The 22204-nt window shown below is 42.6% G+C and overlaps 1 protein-coding gene across 2 annotated transcripts in view; it reads right to left on the bottom strand.

The window, feature by feature from the left end:
• The window catches only part of LOC147113444 (G protein-coupled receptor kinase 5-like), a 279468-nt gene that overhangs the window by 28085 nt on the left and 229179 nt on the right, over positions 1-22204 (bottom strand). For both annotated transcript variants that reach the window (XM_085994525.1, XM_085994524.1), the window contains exons 6-9: positions 9946-10038; positions 7337-7400; positions 6903-7043; positions 897-1087 (exon numbers count right to left, since the gene is read on the bottom strand). In XM_085994525.1, coding sequence (XP_085850651.1) covers positions 897-1087; positions 6903-7043; positions 7337-7400; positions 9946-10038 — 489 coding nt within the window. The remainder of the gene's footprint in view (positions 1-896; positions 1088-6902; positions 7044-7336; positions 7401-9945; positions 10039-22204) is intronic.

Genomic DNA, 22204 nt, shown 5'->3' with positions numbered 1-22204 from the left:
CAACACCAGTGATGGATGTGCTTGTGTCAACCACATGTGGCCACAGGTCAAGAAGACATGTTTTCTTCCATCTTTGGATAGCTGTAGTCTTAACAGGGTAATTCCAGTTTAAAAAAAAAACTGTTTCAATTAAATCTGGTGAACTGCTCATTCAGACAGATAGTTTGAACGATCCTGGCAGGGTCAATGAACGATGTTCATTTTGAGGACACTGATTCTCTTGAGAGGTGCCTCTGAACGGAGAGCTGCATTCTGAACAAGCTCAGCAAAAGCAAGGAATTAAATGGTCTAGTCATTTACTGCCTCTGGTGTGATTCTCCAACCAATACTGGAGATGCACAGAAGCTCTAACAGCATTTTGAAAAGAGAAAAAGGCAGGTCAACGCTTTAGATACAGACCCTTTATAAAAGATTAACATTTGAGGTGGACAACATTAACCTGACTTTTCAGATGCTGAAAGACCTACTGCATATTTCCAGAAATTTATGGTTTTGGCATATGTTGGACTAAATGAATTGGTGGCCAATGGGGTGCTAATTCAAGTAATTGTTTTTGTTTTCCAGCATTCATAGTCTTCCTCTCTTTGGCTTGTATAAATATCACATTCCAACAGACCAGAACTTTTTTTTTATTTAAAAAAGCTAAATTATTTTCTTTAACAGGACACAAGGCATCACGTTTGCAGCTTAGAAGAAGTACTGTGCGAGTACCTTCACCTCACAGACTGCAGCGGCTCAAGAAGGCGGCTCACCACCACCTTCGCAGGGGCAACTAGGGATGGGCAATAAATGCTGGCCTTGCCAGTGACACCCACATCCCATGAACGAATATCAAAAAAAAAACGGTTCCAAGCTCGAGATTCTCTGCAATTTAGAACTTGTAAATCTCCTCTCACCTGTAAACAATGTTTTCCTTATGGAGATCTCCCAGGCCACAACAGATCTCAGCTGCGTAAAATACTGCCCGGTCTTCTTCAAACCCTGGATTTCCCATGTTATAGATGTGGAACTTCAAGTCACCTCCATTCATTAAGGTCAGAACTAAACACAGTGCGTCCTTTGTTTCATAAGCATAAGCTAAATTAACCTATAAACACAGCAAACAGATAAACAGTTAATTAAACAATACCCATATGAGAAGCAGTTACAAAGCAACATCTAATTAAGGGGATGCAGATAGCATCATAAACAGGCAGTGAAGCTTGAGCAGTTTATGGGCATAATCTGAATTCCAAGGTATTATTACACCCATTAATATTCATAAAAATATGAACAGTTTTAAGTCATTAAGGGACAAGATTTCTCCTAGTCTTAGCAAAAAAAAGTCAGGGCAAGTACAAAACACCAGCTTTTAAGTAAAGCTATTCACATGAGAGCTTCATTTCCCATGTTTGATAGTCTTAACTTTTCTTGCCTGCTGAGTAAGTGGGTTTTTTTTGTTCTGTGTGGATGTGTCAGGAATTGAATGTTGTTTATGCTGTTCTCGTCTTTTTATTCATAAATATAAAAATAAATCCTCTCCGCAGTACAAGCGAGAGCTCATTGAGGTGACTCCACCTTCTCTATGGGGGAACACCCAATCTTCACTAGATGTCACTTGGCCATTGTCATGAAGAACTACCCCGGTGAGCAATCACAGCTGCAAGTCAGTGTCTTACCACTCTGTAAAATACCATGGTATCAGCCACATATGCTTAATGGAACACTCCAGGGAAGATTCACAAACATTATATTCACGAGCCATCCCTTATTAGTAGATCATATGCCATACCAAAACCTGTATTTTATTTTTGTTACTTTCCATTTTACTATTCCAACAGTGATGCTGCGCATTGTGGGGCTGGATTTTGTCAATGGGGGCGCGTTGAGGGCAGGACTGCTGGTTATCGGATTTAAGTCCCGCCCCCAACGACGTCCGGCCAACCTGCGCTATTTTCCCGATTGCCCTGCGGTGACAGAGGACAAAAAAATTTTGACAGATGAATTGTCAGCGTTTGACAGCTTAGAGAAGCTGTCAAACACCGACAATCTCTGTTCTATGGTGAGCCCTTGCACTGAAGGCTCACCAAAACCTATTTCCTCAGCAGAAATCAGATGGCTGCTGCATCCGAGAATCATCTCCTGCCGTTGAGATGAGGAAACTCCGGGTCCCCAAGGGTTGAAGTCTGCAGGAAGAAGCAAAGGTAAGTAAATTTTTTCTAACACTTTACACTCACCTCTCATACTTACCTCTCCACACTTGGACCCATCACTCACCTCCACAGCACATTTTTCAATCCCTCTCACCCCGCAGACCCACTGCTCGCCTCGCTGACCCTGGCGGGGTTTCCCGATGTTGGGAAGCCTGCACTTGCAGGGGTAAAATGAGGATAAGCCTCAAAACTGCCTGTTACCAGGCAGTTAATTGGCTGTAATCTCCTTCCCGCCTCCCGGGAAGATGGCACGGAGGCAGGTTGGGAGTGGGTTCGGTATCCGCTCCCAGTTTCTGCCATTTTCCCGGCAGTCCTGCCTCCCCAGGGCTGGGAAAATTCCCCCCTCAGTGTTTGTAGTCATTCTCCAATGTCCGCACTCAATTTGAGAGCAATAGCACAAGGCAACAGAAACCTGAATGAAGAGCCCAGCAATGCCAAAACGAAATAATACTGGGAAACAAAATGAAGAAATGGCCTGAAAGTACATGCTACATTAAGCAAACAAATCTGGGACTGACCTGTTAAATTTATTAAAATTTTATTTTCTTTTATTACCAATTTTCTCCCCTGCTCTCCTGAAAGCATTGGTTCCTTGTGGGTGTATGGTCCCAAAGGCTTCCCAGTTGCCCTCTGGTACCTCACTCAAATGGCCATTTGTGTGTGAGGTTTGCAAACTGTTCAACCATGAAGTGTGCCAGTGCCGAGTTTGAGACAACTTTCATCTGTTGGCCACACACAGTTATTTCCAGTAAAGGTTGTAGTGTGGTAATCAGGAGTGGGGCCCTTAGTCAATTGTCCCTCTGTAACTCAAAGATGCTGAAGACAATCTTAGCCACTCCACTGCAACCTGGGTGAATGTTAACTCAGCACAGATGAGGTTCTCAGCTGTGACACTAGTTGTGTATTAAGCAGCATCTACTTCAAGTGAGAAATTACAAAAGCAGCTTGTAGGAAGTGCAGTGCCTGTAAAATCTAAACCGTCTACAAATCTCAAGTGTTGTTATGCTTATACAGATTTTATACATATTGTGATTAAATATTTGATCTGAGAGTAACAAATACAGCCACAGGCTGGAACCGGGAAAAACTTGCTCAAAATGTCTTCCTGAAAAAGTACAGGCTAAAAAATTTGTGGAATGCTCCCACTCCACTTTCTTAAACCAGCTCACAGATATATAAATACTTTTAGAATTTAAAATAAGAAAAACATGTAGCTTATTGCCAAATTACAGAAGTAACCGTGAGCTGTTGGTTGACTAACCAAGGACTTTGCTCTTTCCTCAATCACAGGATAATTAGTTTATACGACTAAGGAAGCGTCATGAAAATTCTTTGGAGACAAGTTTTATAGTTTCTAAAAGATCACTAAATATCGTTCCAAAATTTAGCAAAGATTCTCATAATCAAAATGTACACTCTCGGGAGCCACAAGCCTACATTTCGTTGTACTGCACTTGTGCACTAACAATGACAATAAAGTTGATTATTATTATTATTATTATAAGTCACTAATATAAGCTAGGCAAATTTCTCCAAACACAAATTCATCACTACAATAATTCTTTTTCAGGAATGCATTTTTTTTAAAAAAGACAAAGGGTTACACCTGAAAAATCAACCTATCCTTTCTCTTTCAGTTACTCATCAAGCTGCCCTGCACTTCCAGCATTTTCTGTTTTTATTTTGGATTTCCAGCATTTGTGTTTTTTTTAAATATATGCCATTGAGCTGACCAATCTGTTTATAAACACTGTGGCCGGGATTTTGCTCACCTCGATGGGTCCGTCCAGTGCGGCCGGGCGATGCTGGTGGCGGGTCCCTGCCCCGCTACTGGCTCCATCCCACTGTCTGAAATACATTTCCGTTGATTGGGCTTGTGTGTGCCTGCCCAGCACATTTCCCGGCCAATTAGAGGAAGCGGGTCTGGTGACATCATTTCATGATGCATCATCAGCCAGTTTCCTTAAAGGGGCCATGTCCAACTTTCTTTTGACATTTGTGCTGTCAGTGTTCTACAGCATTGAAGTGCTGCAAACACCGACAATGACTGCACAGAGGTGCAGGGCTGCACCAAGTCTCTCCCATGACTCCCTCCATATGCCTATGGAGGGAGTCACAGCATGCAGGGTGGGCCTCTTCCCTTCCAAGGGCGGAAGAGACCTCCCCAAGAGATGAACACAGCCTGGTTGCACATTGCTGAGGAGGTCACAAGCAGGAATGTCGTCAGGAGGACCTGGGTGCAGTGGTGCAAACTGTTCAATTATCTCATTAGATCACAAAACGTTAGTACAAAGCCACACTCACCTTTATCCTGCTGTGCCTCTCATCACATTCCCATCACTCTGCCTTCCCTACTCTAGTCCTGCACATCCTTACTCACACCAGCTTATCTTGCACCTCCACCCATCCCTCTCTTTCTATTTACATTATCACATCCCCATCTCACGAGCCACCCCTCACACTCACCCTCATCCTAGTGCAATCATACCAACTAACAACACACAAGGGTAGCCACTTGGGTGCTTTATCCACTGTTCATGTAAAGTTTCTATTAATGTGCTGTCAAACATTGAAACCTTTATTTTCAACACTTTCTGTTCTTGGACACATTTGTGTGCACCTTTGGAAGTGGCTTAGTGAGTTGCAGTGAATGGTGAGACATAACAGTAACCCCCGCAATGGTGGGGAGTGTGAAAGGAATGGCTTGGACATTGTAGGGATGCTTTATGGTGTTGGTGTGTGGCAGCCAGAGTGTACAGTGTCAAGTGAAGTAAATCTGGCCATGATGAGGCCATCCCTGGCCTCCCGGGCAGCATTGTGTTTGGGTGCTGATGCCCTCTGTCCTCTCCAGCATCAGGTGATTACGGAGAAGGTTGGTGTTATTGTTGGTGTTGGTGCTGCTGGTGTTGGTGCTGATCGTGGTCGGATTTTGAGGTGAGACAGTATAAACAGCACCCATGTTGATGGAATAGATGGCAGGTGAAGTACAGATGACAGAAGCATTCTGTCAATGGTGAGAGAGTTCTTCCAAAGAGGTGACACTGGATGGAGAGTAGAAAGTGGAAAGCCTGCAAAATCTGTGCTGGAAATGGGCTGAGAAACAGCTTGTGGCTGAGGAAAGTGATGATCTGTCAGGTGGGAGTCTTTACTGTACATTTGAAGCCGTCAAGGAATCAGCTGGAGCAATGGCCACTGAACTCCCACCTCAGGTCGACAGCCATGGTCCCCGAACAACGTGGATCTTGTGGCCATGAAGTTAAAGTGAAAAGGAAAGTTAAAAAAGCCTTCTAATGATCTGTCAACAAGGCAAAAATAATCTTCATTGGGTCGCCCGCCTCTGCCTGTCAGGTCTGCTCAGCGCTGACAGACCTGACATTGGGAAAGGTGCGTGGCGGCGGGTTGACAGCGGGATCCCGACCCGCTGTCAAAAAAAAAAACACTTTCCCATCCGACCTGCCACCGATCCCGCCCGCTGACCACCCGGAAAATTCCCCCCTGTATGTTTATGAATACATAGTTAGAAGTACAGATCATTCTCTGCAAATACACCTTCAACAGGAAGCCAGAGGCAAATGAGAAGCGATTTAACCAGATTAATGGAAATCCAACTGAGTTCAAATTACAAAGTTTGACATCTCAATATATGAAAAGAACATGTGAATAGTTCCCAACATACTCTTTATTTTAAAAAGAGAAACCCAATGATGATGAGTCAATTATTAAGTTAAAATTCAACAAAACATTATTAAGATGCTAGACTGATACCTGCAGCATTTACTTATTGTTGCTGTTGAAGAATAAAACTGTTCAGTGCTATTACAAGACACAATGGGCCGGAATTTGTGGTCGGAGGCGTACCTGTGGAGTACGACTCTGACACGAAAAAAAAATCCGAACCTACCTGCTGGCTCCCGGGCTTCGAAGACTTCGGGTCCTGGGCCTGCAGGCCTACGCCTGCGTCAAGGCCCACGGATCCCAGGGACGCAGGCGGTTCGGAAGCGTCCCTGGGAACACGTGGGCCAGGTCCTCCAATCAAAGGAGAATTCCTCATCATGCTTCTGGGGATTCCATTTACGAACGGAATCCCCATTAGCATATTAGGATTCCCCAAATAATTAAATAAATAAAAATAAATGTTCCCATTTTCAAATTTAATTGAAGTCCTTTTAGTGAAGCATTTACAATAAAAATGTAATTTTTTGAAAAATAATTTTAAATGGGCTAAAATTTACATAAACTAATTTTAAATGTTCGTGCATGATTTTTAATTTAAGATTTATTTTAACCCTTACGCTGGTGAAGGCAGGCCCTACGCCTGCTTTTACCAGCTGTAAGGGTTTCGTGGGCATTTGCTGGGCGAATAGCCCAACTCTGCGCCAGCGAGTGTGATTTTTGGGTCGGTTCGGGCGATCTGTCGAGGCGCACCTTGACAGATCGCAAGTTCCAAGTTTTCGTGCATGCGGAAACCCGGAACTTGCGGGGCCTTTTACAAGGCTTACGACAGCATACGTACGCTGTCATCAGCCCCGCAAAATCCGGGCCAATGTTGGACAAACTTGTACAGCACTGTTACACAAGTATGATGAGGCACAAAAAGAGGACAATACAATATAAAGTTCAACAGTCAAACACACAAAGTGGCTGAGATTCTGGACATCATTTAAGGGCAATTGTAAGCACATTGTATGGCAATAAATCTCAAATACTTACTACAAATCTACTGTTAACTTTTTCTAAAATCTGCTTTTCATTTAAAGCCATAGCTTCTCCTTTCCTCTTTTTTATTCGTTTTTTCTCTAACTTCTTACAAGCATACATTTTTCCTGTGGCTCGCACTTGACAGGCACAGACCTACATTTGAAGAAAACAGAATAAATATTTTTGTACATTTTCCCATGCATTTAGAACAGATATGGCGCTGTAGGCCTTCAATGGTATTTAATCTATATACCACTCTTGCTAGGTACTTTAATAATTTTGTCTAAGGCACTGTTAGCAGTTAAAAAACTAGTTAAAACATTTTGGATGAAATTATTTTGAAAAACATCAGTGTTGCTTCTAATAAATCATTTATCTTGTAGACAATTTAATTTTAAAAAGCTGAAGATAAACCTGAGCAGAAACTAGTTGCCAGGATTGCTTACCTCACCAAAGCCACCTTTTCCTAGTACTCTATATTGCCTAAATGTGTTTTTTGTTACAGCTTGTCTGAAAGAAAAATACAACATTAGCAAGGAATGCCTATCTTTCCTTTTAGGAATAACAGAGAAAAAGTTTGGACATGGATAAGTTCTAACGTTTCTCCTCCACCATCTCCCCCCCCCCTCAAAGATACTAGAAATACCCTATTCTGCCTCTCCTTAAACACTCCCAACAAATTTAGGGTTAAAGTACCTCCTTTTCATTCCTTTCTCTTTCGGGCCTCATTTGTTTTCTAAAAGGATGAATTTATGCAATGTTATACTGAGCATGTTCATCGCTAGACAACATTATTTCAGTTATCCACCGTTAATAAGAACTATGCCTCATAACTAACATTTTTGACTGATGGACCAAAATATTTTCCTGTAATATAACAATGCTGTTGGGAGGATCAACAGGGCACACTCACATAAACAAGGCAGGCATGTGAATCTAACCCTCTCAAACCAAGGTTAGCTATTTATCCCATCATTTACCGAATGTATCAATCTGATTAAATAGATTAAGGGCCAATAACAGAACATGTAATCTGTTCATAAAGGGAATGTTGATCAGCTAGGTTGTCACATAATTCTAAAACATTATACAAACACATTTCATAAAATGGTTACAGCATGGAAGGCAGCCATTCGGCCCGTCGAACCCCTGCCAGCTCCCTGCAAGAGCACTTGAGCTAGTCCCACTCCCTCACCCTTTCCCCGTAGCCCTGCAAAGTTCTTTCCTTCAGATACTTATCCGACTCCCCTTTGAAAGCCGTGATTAAGTCTGCCTCCACCACCCTTTCAGTCAGTGCATTCCAGATCTTAACCATTTGCTGTGTAAAAAGTTTTTTTCTTACGTCACCGTTGGTTATTTTGCCAATCACCTTAAATCTGTGTCCTCTGGTTCTTGACTCTTCTGCCAGTGAGAACAGTTTCTCTCTATCTACTGCGTCCAGATCCCTCATGATTTTCAACACCTCTATCAAATCTCCTCTCAATCTTCTCTGCTCCAAGGAGAACAACCCCAGCTTCTCCAGTCTATCCATCTAACTGAAGTCCCTCATTCCTGGAATCATTCTCGTAAATCTTTTCTGTACCCTCTCGAAGACCTTCATATTCTTCCTAAAGTGTGGTGCCCAGAATTGGACACAGTACTACAAGGAGTATGTCTGTGCTCTTATAATATTCCAGTCACTCTTTAACCTCATTGTTTATTCATTAAAACTGATGGAGAGACACAATGCTACCCACACCCCATCAGTCCCATTCAGAACATTACTGAAGTAGAAACAAATCACATCACACCAAGGGAAATCTAAACAAAACGCGGCTTTCAAGCTGCCTCTAAACAGCTGTTTTAAACAGAAAGCACAGTTAAAGGATGATTGAGTCACATCTGTACGCGCACAGTTATTTCCCTTTATAACATTTAGGATTACATGACAATTTGATAAATTGCATTTCCCCTTGAAGTACTGGGGTATAATAGAGTTTATTTCACCTGGCTTTAGTATATACAGTCAAAGCAAGCACTTTCCATCTGGTTTGATGTTCAGCTGCGATGTTTAAAGCTTTAGCACTGGCTCTGATTGCTCTTCCGCTGCATTGCTGACACTCCTTAGTTTGCTTACATAGCACAGCCGCTGTACTTCAAAGTGATTCATTGTATATGTGAATAAAGGGGGCACTGCACTAAATGCAAGGTCTTCAGCTGATCACAAATAATAAATGGTGAACTGGAAAAGCTCAATAATCTAGGAGCATGGTTGAGTAGAAGTCAAAAGCCAAGTACAGGAAACTTTTGATTAACTGGCCACTAAATAACCGGAACACTCTGTCCACCGGCAAAATTCAGGAGTCGGTTCCGTTAACTTTTATCACTTTTATTACCTTTTTAAACTCTATTTGTTGCTGTGCAAGGGTGTAGCTGAAGCTGTTGCTAAGCTACAGAGACGCTTGCAACTTGTGCCGATTGTTTTGAAGCTGCAGGGTTTGTTGCTTTATACGGAGCTCTGAGCTCCGTATCTTTTACTATAGCGTTCGGTTATCCGGCATTGTTGATGGGCCGGCACCAGGTCGATCCCGTCCGTGCCGGATACCAGGAAGTTTCCTGTACTTCACCATTTGGAGGGAGGGACACTCCAAAGTGCAAAATTCCTTGGGGAATCTTCACACACCTTCTGATCATCAGCCGCAGAGCAGCTCTGGCAGAGACCCAGCAGCAGCTTGTCTCTTGGGTGAAAAATTATGTACAGCCTGGGGTAAGTGGTTACGAGAATAAAATTACTTGGGGAAAAAAAGTGGGCATCAATAATGAGACATTTTTGCACTGCTATAGTACTTAAAAGGATTAAACCTATAACTGACGGCACACATATTTCAATACTTGCTGAAAATCTAACTCCATAACCTCTCAATACCTAGTTTAATTATTGGCAAGTAAAATTGATTCTCTCAAGTGTGGCACCAGTCTGTAGTTCCAGATCTTAAATTCTTCAGTAGCTTCCCCTTGTTTTAAATAAGTGAAGACACAATGCAAAGATACATGCCTGTTCTTCCACGAGCCTTACCTTTCCAGCCACTTCCACTGGAGAAAGCGATCAAAATACATACTTTCCTGGTATTCATTAAATGGCCGCCCACTGAGATAATCATGTACTGACCTGTTGTAGAACATAATAATAAATACAAGAGAAAAAAGGTTACAGGAACAGCAATCTTGCAACATTCATAACAAAGACACTAACTGTACATTATTTCAGGTGATACAGCAATCTTCTGCAGCATCTTTTTCATAGAATCAGCAAATAGTACGGCTCAGAAGGCCATTCGGCCCATCGTGCACGTGCCAGCTTTTTGTTGGAGCTATCCAATTAATCCGACACCCCTGCTCTTTCCCCATAGCCGTGCAATTTTTTTCTCTTCAAGTATTTATCCAATTCTCTTTTGAAAGTTACTATTGAATCTGCTTCCAACACCTTTCAGGCAGTGCGTTCCAGATCACAACAAAAAAATGTTTCCTCATGTTGTCTCTGGTTCTTTTGCCAATCATCTTAAATCTGTGTCCTCTGGTTACCGACCCATCTGCCACTGGAAAGTTTCTTCTTATTTACTCTATCAAAACCCTTCACGAATTTTGAACACCTCTATCAAATCTCCTCTCAAGAGAACAACCCCAGCTTCTCCAGTCTCTCCACATAACTGAAGTCCCTCATCCCTGGTACCATTCTAGTAAATCTCCTCTGCACCCTCTCCAAGGCCTTGACATCTTTCCTAAAGTGGTGCCAAATTGAACACAATCCTCCAGCTGAGGCCTAACTAGTGTTTTATAAAGGTTTAGCATAACTTACTTGTTTTTGTACTCTATGCCTCTCTATTAATAAAACCAAGGATCCCATATGCTTTTTAACTGTCCTGCAAAAGATTTCTGTACATACACTCCCAGGTCTCTCTGTTCCTGCACCCACTTTAAAATTGTATAATTTCGTTTATATTGCCTCTCCTCATTCTTCCTACCAAAATGCATCACTTCACACTTCTCTGCGTTAAATTTAATCTGCCATGTGTCTGCCCATTTCACCCCAGTCTGTCTATGTCTTCTTGAAGTCTGTCTCTATCTGCCTCATTTTTCACTTCATTTCTGAGTTTCGTATCATCTGCAAACTTCGAAATTATGCCCTGTGTATCCAAGTCCAGGTCATTAATATATATCAAAAAGAGCAGTGATATTAATACAGGTCCTTGGGGATCGCCACTGCAAACTTCCCTCCAGTCTGAAAAACAACCGTTCACCACTACTCTCTGCTTTCTGTCCCTTAGCAAATTTTGTATCCACGCTGTCACTGTCCCTTTAATCCCATGGGCTTTATTTTTGTTAACAAGTCTATTATGTGGTACTTTGTCAAATGCCTTTTGAAAGTCCATATGCACGACATCTAGTGGACTACCTTCATCAACTCTCTCTATTACTTCATCAAAGAACTCGATCAAGTTAGTCAAACACAATTTGCTTTTAACCAATACGCGCTGATTTTTATTTATTAGCCCATACTTTCCCAAATGACGATTGATATTGTCCCAGATTATTGTCCCTAAAAGTTTCCCTACCACCGCATTAGGCTGACTGGCCTGTATTTGCTGGGTTTATCACCCTCCATTTTTTTTTTAAAACAGGGGTGTAACATTTACAATCCTCCAGTCCTCTGGCACCACCCCTATATCCAAGGAGAATTGGAAGATTGTGGCCAGAGCCGCCGCAATTTTCACCCTTACTTCCCTTAGCAACCTAGGATGCATCCCAACCAGACCGGGTGACTTTTCTACTTTGAGGACTGCCAACCTTTTAAGTACAACTTCTTTATCTATTTTATCCTATCCAATATCGCTACTGCTTCCTCCTTTGCTGCTACATTGGCAGCAGCATCCTCTTCTCCAGTGAAGACAGATGCACAGTACTCATAAGAACATAAGAAATAGGAGCAGGAGTAGGTCAATCGGCCCCTCGAGCCTGCTCCGCCATTCAATAAGATCATGGCTGATCTGATCCTAACCGCCAATCTACTATCACAGAACCATCTCCTGAATCTAACAGAATTAGACACACGAAATAGGAGCAGGATCAGGCTACACGGCCCCTGGGCCCGCTCCGCTACCCACAGGGTCATGACCGATCCGAACCTAGACTCATGTCCAAATTCCTGCCCGCTCCCCATAACCCTTTATTCCCTTTACTTCTAAGAAACTGTCTATTTCTTTTTTAAATTTATGTAATGATGTAGCTTCTACAGCTTTTTGGGGCAGCATATTCCATGGACCTACCACCCTCTGAGTGAAGTAGTTCCTCCTCATCTCAGTTTTGAAAGAGCAGCCCCTTATTCTAAGACTATGCCCCCTAGTTCTAGTTTCACCCATCATCGGGAACATCCTCCCCGCATCCACCCGATCCAACCCCTTCACAATCTTATATGTTTCAATAAGATCGCCTCTCATTCTTCTGAACTCCAATGAGTAGAGTCCCAATCTACTCAACCTCTCCTCATATGTCCATCCCCTCATCCCCGGGATTAACCGAGTGAACCTTCTTTGTACTGACTCGAGAGCAAGTATGTCTTTTCTTAAGTATGGACACCAAAACTGTACGCAGTATTCCAGGTGCGGTCTCACCAATACCTTGTACAACTGAAGCAATACCTCCCTATTTTTATATTCTATCCCCCTAGCAATGAAAGCCAACATTCCATTGGCCTTCTTAATCACTTGCTGCACCTGCATACTAACCTTTTGAGTTTCGTGCACCAGGACCCCCAGATCCCTTTGTACTTCAGTACTTTCCAGTTTCTTACCATTAAGATAATAACTTGCTCTACGATTTTTCCTGCCAAAGTGCATAACCTCACACTTTCCAGTATTGTATTCCATCTGCCAAGTCTCTGCCCACTTACTTAGCCTGTCTATGTCATTTAGTACCTCAGCCATGCCCTGCCTCTCCAAGATCTCCTTTTTGGTTCCTATTCAAGCCCACCCTTCCTTTGATTACCCTTTTACTATTTATGTGTTTAGAAAAGACTCCCTTTTATGTTAGCTGCTAATTTATTCTCATATACTCTCTTTGCCTCTCGTCTCCCTTTTTTAGATCTACTCTGTACTTTCTATATTCAGCTTGGTTCTCTACTGTATTATGCACCTTACAATTGTCATAAGCCTGTTTTTTCTGTCTCAATTTACACTCTAGATCTTTAGTCATCCAGGGAGCTCTATCGTTGGATGCCCTTCTTTTTCCCCTCATAGGAATGTGTTTACTCTGTACCCAAACCATCTCCTCTTTGGAGGCCGCCCGTTGTTCAATTGCCATTTTGCCCACCAATTTTTGATTCCAATCCATCTTGGCCAGATCCCTTTTCAACTCATTGAAGTTAGCCCTCCTCGAGTTAAGTATTTTTACACTTCATTATACCTTGTCCTTTTCCATAACTATTCTAAATCTGATAATATTATGATCACTGTTCCCCAAATGCTTTCCCACTGAAATATGCTCCACTTGCCCCACTTTATTCCCCAGAACTAGATCCAGCATGGCTTCCTTACTCATTGGGCTGCAAACACACTGATCAAGAAAGTTCTCTTGTACAAATTTTGGGAATTTCTCCCCCTCTTTGCCCTTTGCACTGTGACTATCCCAGTCTATAGTAGGGTAATTGAAGTCCCCCATTATCACTAACATAGAAACATAGAAGATAGGAGCAGGAGTAGGCCATTCGGCCCTTCGAGCCTGCTCCGCCATTCAATGAGATCATGGCTGATCATCCAAATTCAGTACCCAGTCCCTGCCTTCTCCCCATATCCCTTGATCCCTTTAGCCTTAAGAAATATATCCAACTCCTTTTTGAATATATTTAATGAACTGGCCTCCACCGCCTTCTGTGGCAGAGAATTCCACAGGTTCACCACTCTCTGGGTGAAGAAATTCCTCCTCATTTCAGTCCTAAATGGCTTACCCCTTATCCTTAGACTATGACCCCTGATTCTGGACTCCCCGGCCATCATAAACATCCTTCCTGCATCTAGTCTGTCCAGGCCTGACAGAATTTTATAGGTTTCGATGAGATCCCCTCTCAATCTTCTAAACTCCAGTGAGTATAAGCCCAATCGACACAATCTCTCCTCATGCGTCATTCCTGCCATCCCAGCTATCAGCCTGGTGAATCTTCGCTGTACTCCTTCCATGGCAAGAACGTCCTTCCTCAGGTAAGGCGACCAAAACTGCACACAATACTCAAGGTGCGGTCTCACCAAGGCCCTGTACAGCTGTAGCAAGACATCCTTGTTCCTGTACTCGAACCCTCTTGCTACAAAGGCCAACATACCATTTGCCTTCTTAACCGCCTGCTGCACCTGTAGTCCTTGCACCTTTCTGGAACTTGCCTGCAAATTTGCTCCTCTATCTCCTTCCCACTATTTGCTGGCTTATAGTATACACCCAGTAGTGTAATAGCTCCTCTATTGATCCTGAACTCTAACCAAATAGACTCTGTCTTTGGCCCGTCAACTACATCATCCCTTTCCAGTGCTCTAATAGTTTATTTGATAAATACTGCCACCCACTCCTTTTTTTCCCCTTCCCTATCTTTCTTGAGTACCTTGTAGCCAGGAATATTAAGTTCTCAATCCACTAACTTAAAAAACTATCTGTAGTGCAGCTTTAATCTGCATTTGCCCTTATATATATATATATATATACACACACACATATATATAAAAAAGTATTCACCAAGATAAATAAGCTCCTCAAAATTCACATTTTGAAGTTTTTTGAAATTAATCTGAGTTGATAGTTTTATGTCCTGGCAATCGTATTTCCCTGCCTGTTCGAGGCACTGACGGTTTTACTGAGCATATGCTAGAGCTTCGAGCCATTTGCCATATAATCTTTCTGGGCAACGCAAAGTGGATATGACACAAACATTCATTTGGGAGGAACGGGACTAAGTTCCTGCAAGTGATTGTGAATTTATTTGGCTGTCTTTTGGAATATTTAGTGTCAATCTTGGTCTGTAACAGATTTTTCCATTGTCTGATAATTTGATTTTGACTAAAGAAAATTGTACAGAATTGCAGATTTAATATCAGCTTTCCGCCAGCAATGAATGTCATACCCCAATTCAGAGTGCTCTCTGCTGTAATAGCTCAACAGTTTATATTCATGGTATCGTATACAACAGATTCTTAATTCCCTTATAATTCTGTTTCAGGATTGCTACAGAATCTCATTATACCACTTGCGAACCATGCACCACATTTATTGTGCATTGACGACCTCATATAAGCCTCTCAGTTTTTATTACATTTAAGTTCAGAACAGTCACTACCATTATTCAATTTAATGAGACTATAACCCATTTACACAAACTCATAGGCGGTACAAGAAGTGTAAGGCTGTAACTTATTGACAGAGTTCTGTTGACATACATAGAGTTCAGAATGTCATGTAGCTCCTACTGAGGTAAATCAAGACAGCTGCTTTGGTAACTCGCAGCTTTTAAATGTAAATGGTCATTCCCGTGCAACTGCCTCCCATTTCCCACAGTGTCCTGTGTCACCCTGTACGACTCTTAGATATTATAAAAGATTTCAAGGGCTGGTATTTATATCCTTGGTACCTCACGTTTCAGAAAATAGCAAGAATTGCTTTGCTCTTACCTAGCTGTGACAAGTGTTCTGAGAAAGAAGACACGAGTTGTTCAAATGAAGGAAAACACAATTAACTTTGAGTTACTGTATTCCCCTTATGAAGGATAAAGGTTAAAATGTTTTTGTACTTAATAAATAAATGTTTACAGTTGTTGCTAATTTACAGTTGGAAGAGACACACTGCTAATTTTACTCATATTACAGTGTTTCCTCAACCACATGCTGACTCAGCCTTAAAATAACTGCAGATAAGAGCTGCACAACTCTTCATCATAATTAACTGCTACTTCGAAATACTTTGAAAAAGAGAAGTGGTCACAAAGCTTCAAGCCCGGGCACGTTTCTTGCACCTTGTATTCCAATTACAGTTATCTTAACTTACAATAACATTTAAAATGTCACAGCTACAGGACACCATCAGCTGCATCTCAAACCTGAATCTGACACACACTTCAACCAAAAGAATGACTACCGATCCAAGATAGAAAACTGATTCACTTACATCTCCATTCACCTGTTTACTTTGACATTAGCACTTTCTAGCAGAGCTGGATCTAGTTATATCCAATCATCTAATAGATGATCAACATCCCACTTAAACACTACATAAAAGACTTGAGCTGCCTGCCAATATAATTGTGCAGTGTTTGTGCTTGTGTCACTAGATGACATCCACAGAATTTGCAAATAAATGGCCCAGAATTTCCTGAATCGCACTTACACAGAATTTATACCAAAATCTACGTTGGTTTCTGCACTGATCTTGCTGACAGAAACTTGTGTCAAAATTTCCTGCAGAGCTCAATTGGCTACGTCGCAATTTAAAAGCCAGCATAAACCACGTGGAAAGTAACATTTGTGCCACACAAGTTGCAGGCAATGATCATCTTCAACAAGAGAGAGCATAACCACCTTCCCTTGACATTCAATAGTATAACCATCACCAAGTCCCTCACCATGAACATCCTGGGGGGTCACCATTGACCAGAAACTGAACTGGACATAAATGCCGTGGCTAGTAAAGCATGTCAGAGGCTGGGTATGGCTCATCTCCCGACTCTCCAAAGCCTCTCTGCCAACTACAAGGCACAAGTCAAGATGTGATGGAATACTCTCCACTTGCCTGATGAGTGCAGCTCCAGCAACACTCAAAAAGCTTGAAACTATCCAGGGCAAAGCAGTCTGCTTGAACGGTACCCCATCCACTGGCTTAAACATCCACTCCCTGTGGATGCAGTGCCACCTAGTGAGTGGGCTGCTGTCTTCAGACATGGTGCCTCACTCTCGGAGTCTCTTGGCTCTGTTGCTCCTCTGCCATTATTATACAGAACTGGGGTATACCCATTGGGAAGGCCATTCCAATGCTAAGTCCTCCCGAATGTTTGGGGTTGGGGGGAGGGTGGGGGATAGAGCAGGGTGCAGAGGTTCAAAAGATTTCAGGTGCATGGAGTCCGATAGCACTTTGGTTGAGTATAGTGCAGATCTCACCAAGACAAATTCAAAAAAATCATGAAGAAAATCACCATCAAACTGCAGAAATCTCAGCTACGTTGATATCAGACGACTTCGGGCCATGCTTCATCTAAATGTTTAGGTCTATATCTACGACACTGCATTACTCGCGTAAATCCAGGAAACTCATGTGAGCTGGTCTTTAACCTGGGGGCGGAGCTATGTAAATGAGCAGCAGGGAGTGACCTATCTTGGAAGCGGTGTAAATGATTGAGGAAATTCACGTGTAGCGATGTGATTCAGTGTAAATCAGTTACGTGCAAATTTCCTCAGCAAAAAACCCGCAGTCAAGCAGAAATTTGCCAGGAAATTACAGGCCATAATATACAGGAAACTCTCTTTTGACCGGCAACTAAATAACCGGAAATCTCTCTTAACCGGCAAAATTCAGGAGTAGGTTCAGGTAAGTTTTACTTCATATTAGTGGCCGTGTAACCAGGGTTCCTGGGTCTGTGGCCGTGTAACCGGGGTTCCTGCACCTGTTGCCATGCAACAGGGACGCCTGGGTCTGTGGCCGTGTAACCGGGGTTCCTGCACCTGTTGCCATGCAACAGGGACGCCTGGATCTGTGGCCGTGTAACTGGGGTTCCTGCACCTGTTGCTATGCAACAGGGACGCCTGGATCTGTGGCCGTGTAACCGGGGTTCCTGCACCTGTTGCCATGCAACAGGGATGCCTGGATCTGTGGCCGTGTATGGGGCTCTCGAACCTTAGTAAGTATACCTCTCTCTAATCCGGACTTTTTGATCAACCGGCAGTACGCCGGTCCCGGATAAAAAAAAGTTCCCTGTATTTAGAAAGCATGTTATTGATATCTAGGGGCTGATTATAACAATACCAATTTTTTTTTTTTTTAACCCATTTCCAGTCCACAAATCCTGAAAATGAGCAAAAGGAATTTAAATTAATGCTCTAATCAGAAACAGGATATAAATTACTTGTGACACTTCTAAGATGGTGCATTGGTGAGCATTCTACATTGCAATCCTGGTGCAAAGACAAAAAGCTGTTGAGAAGCAATCAGTCAGACAGCAATGGTGATCAGTGATCAGCCATCACCAGCTAACTCAGCCCTCTGCTGGATACTGGGCTAGTTTTTTTGCTCTTCACTTTCAGTCTGTTGCCTTCATTTTCACTGTCCATTCAAATCCCACCCTACCAGTTCAAACATATTTACTGTCAAAATGGCTAGTCCAAGCTAGTTCGATTTACTTTCCAATATAAACATGCATCAGATCCACTGAGTAAACACTAAAACAGTGCACATTTTTGAGCCAACGGTTGCCCTTTATTTATATCGTTCTACCTACCTTGCTGAAACTAAGTTATGAGCAGGCAATGTTTTGCAAGAATCACATGCAAACAGCTCGCTAGGTCATCAATCCTCTCTGCATTGTTCTGTCATTTCACTTCTCTCTTACAATCTCCAATGTCCGACACTAAACAGTCATACTATTGTCTGCTCCAAGGAATGATCTGTCGTCTATTACACTGATAAAGCAGGCACACGGTCAACAGAAACTTTCCTATGACGTAAAATGGTTTCTTCATAACCTCACAAAAAATCTCACTACAATGCTATCATTAATTCCATGGTTTCGTTTTTAAATCGTTTTTCTTAAATGAAATGAACGTTTCATGATTCCGCCTTGCAACAGTTAAAATCATAACTCAGGGAAATCACATTCCTGCGGAGATGAGAAAAGAGCCCGGGTCTGGTGGTCAGGTACAATGGTGTTTATCAATGGTATAGTGATTGTTAAATTATTTGCTATGGGTAAAAACATTGTATCTGCATAAGGTAGTTCTCAAACCCTAAAAGTACGTCTCTCTTTTTGTAGCAACATTCCTAAATATATATTGTATATACATTTTACCATGAGAGGGAGAGTGATTAGCTATGGACTGGTATGAAGCCTGCAGGCAAAAGTTGATCATTTCCCTGCGACATGACTAATAGCCATTATTTAAGGTCCACCATAAATAGAAATGATGGTAAGTGGAAATGTGAAGCGCCAGTTTTAAAGCACTAGAACAAAAGAAAATATTTTAAAAAAAAATTAAAATATATATATTTTGTCTTTTGTCAACTGAGTGTGGGTTTTAATGCATAGCTCACTTTTAGCACTAGCTTGGGATTTAACTGATGATTCAGCAGATAGTCCACCTTGTAAAAAGTGGGTACCTGGGCTGTGCCAAGAAGTGATTTGGGGCAGTCAGGCATCCTATAAATTTCTGAAAGTAGTGTAATTTTTTGTCCAAGTCCAGTAAGCTTGCACTAAAAAAACCTCGAAACAAGTGAAGATGTAGTTTTCTTATAGCGATAACAGATCACTTCAGTATCAAATTGCTTGCCCTGTGGAGAGATAATGGCCTGGATTTTGTGGTTGTAATGATGGTGAAACTGTCAGCGTTCGCTGTCATTACCCTGTGAAATTGACAGCAACTTCTGGTGTCTGCACATGCGCAGCTAAATGCGGAAATTCAGAAATTGGTGTCAGCGACGCCCTGCTCCTCTACAGGGCGCGCTGTTGAAGACCCCACAGACGGCAATCTTTTTGAAATCACTGAACTGACAAGAACTTCCCCTTTTACGCTTTAATAACGCTGTTAAAACCCCCCGAAAAAGTTAAGCCTTATTCAATGCGGTGTAACTGGGTTTTTAATAGCGTAACAAGTCATAATTACTGCTGAACAACCTCTCTGGCCCTGCAAATCTAATTTTATATTTGTGGAATGTCAATTTTTTCCATTATGATAAAAAATTCTTATTTTTTTAATGTAATAAAAATTATTTTTTTCAAAGTTTGTTGATGATATTTTGTCTTCTACCATAAACCCTTGTTTATGTCCCAATCTTTATTTTGCTCTCTGTAAATTTATTAAACATGAAGAATAATCAATGCATTTTACTTCCTGGTTTGCTGTCTGTGAGACTTCTTCAATGTGATTGGCTGCTTAGCCTGCTTGATGACATCACTGTTGCTGGACGCTGGAGATCCCCTAGACTTGGCACCAGAATCAAATTAACGCCGGGAAAGGTTAAATCAACACCACAAGAGATCACTAGATCTTTGTGGGTAGCTTTCTTCGAGGTCAGCGGCAAGCGGCGTCACTTTGCTGCTGACCACAAAATCCGAGCCATCAAACTGCACTCTGGCTGATACTTATACAGGTTCTGGAAGAGTTTCCTTACAGGCACAGTGACACCCAGGCAGGGAATGTGAAGAAAATCCTGTAATTAGCAATGAGGCTTCTCCCAGAAACTATATGAATAAAGCAACTACTTCTATGCAACCCTTTCTGCTGTGACTAGTCTTACATACCCGATTGCAAGCACCTCTAGCCACACCTCTCCTCTCGGCATTTACAGCTTGTAACACCAGAAAGGTGAACTCCTGATCTATCATAAATTAGCTTATTGCGGTTCAGACAGTGGTAGGAGTAATACAACTGGTCTTGGTAACTGAGGTGAGTAAAGCTGGGGTTCTTGCTCCTGATTGCTATTCAACGACCTGCACTGGAAACAGTGTGCGTGGATATCAAGTAAGGAAAGGCTTGGGCTCGGAACTGGATACCCCGGTGGAATAGTCTGCAGGGGCTCACTCCCTAGCTTTACACATGGTGAATGGCCACTTGGGTGAGGTACTGGAGAAATACTGCCAGCAATGGAACTGCACCCCAGTGTACGTCACCATCCTCAGAAAATGGAGGGTGAAATTTGGGAAAGACGAAAAACAAAACCTTATAACTAGAGCAACTGAACAATCACAAAGACCGTGGCTGGGGTTTTCCACTTTTGGATGGGCGGAAAATGGTGGGATGATGATCCAGAAGTGGAAGACACCAGCCAAATGTTTAAAATGGTCTCAATTCCCAAGTGGGAACGGTAGCATAGTGGTTATAGTAATCCAGAGGCACGAGTTCAAATCCCACCACGGCAGCTAATTGAATAAATCTGGAATAAAAAGCTAGGATCAGTAATGGTGACCATGGAACTACCGGATTGTTGTAAATACCAATCTGGTTCACTTATGGCCTGTAGGGACGGAAAACTGCCATCCTTACCTGGGCCTGGCCTATATGTGACTCCAGACCCACAGCAATGTGGTTTTAACTGCCCTCTGAAATGGCCTCGCAAGCCACTCAGCTGTACACAACCGCTACGAAAAACAAAAATAATAATAAGAATAAAACCGGACGGACCACCTGGCATCGATCTTTGGACACGACAACGGCACACACAGCCCAGTCGACTCTGCAAAGTCCTCCTCATTAACATCTGGGGACTTGTGCCAAAATTGGGAGAGCTGTCAAACAGATTAGTCAAGCAACAGCCTGACATAGTCACACTCACAGAATCATACCTTTCAGCCAATGTCCCATGTTCCTCCATCACCATCCCTGGGTGTGTCCTGTCCCACCGGCAGGACACACCCACCAGGGGTGACGGCACAGTGGTATACAGTGGGGAAGGAGTGGCCCTGGGAGTCCTCAATATTGACTCCGGACCCCATGAAGTCTCATGGCTTCAGGTCAAGCATGGGCAAGGATACCTCCTGCTGATTACCGCCCTCCCTCAGTTGATGAATCCGTACTCTTCCATGTTGAACACCACTTGAAAGAAGCACAGAGTAGAAAAGGCACAGAATGTACTCTGGTTGGGGGACTTCAATATCCATCACCAAGAGTGACTCGGTAGCACCACTACTGATCGAGCTGGCTGAGTCATGAAGGACATAGCTGCCAGATAGGGCCTTGCGGCAGGTGATGAGAGAACCAACATGAAGGGAAAACCTACTTGACCTCGTCCTCACCAATCTACCAGTCACAGATGTATCTGTCCATGACAGCATTGGTAACAGTGACCACCGCACAGTCCTGGTGGAGACAAAATCTCATCTTCACACTGAGGACACCCTCCATCGCGTTTTGTGGCACTACCACCATGCTAAATGGGATAGATGCAGAACAGATCTAGCAGCTCAAAATTGGGCATCCATGAGGCACTGTGGGCCACCAGCAGCAACAGAATTGTATTCCACCACAATCTGTAACCTCATGGCCCGACATATCCCTCACTCAATCATTGCCATCAAGCCAGGGGAGCAACCCTGGTTCAATAACAAG

Source organism: Somniosus microcephalus, chromosome 8, assembly GCF_052327205.1.
Source record: "Somniosus microcephalus isolate GS21.2 chromosome 8, FLI_Smic_1.0, whole genome shotgun sequence".
Taxonomy (NCBI): domain Eukaryota; kingdom Metazoa; phylum Chordata; class Chondrichthyes; order Squaliformes; family Somniosidae; genus Somniosus; species Somniosus microcephalus.
The sequence above is the reverse complement of the archived record's forward strand: the minus strand, read 5'-3'. Positions and strand labels throughout refer to the sequence as shown.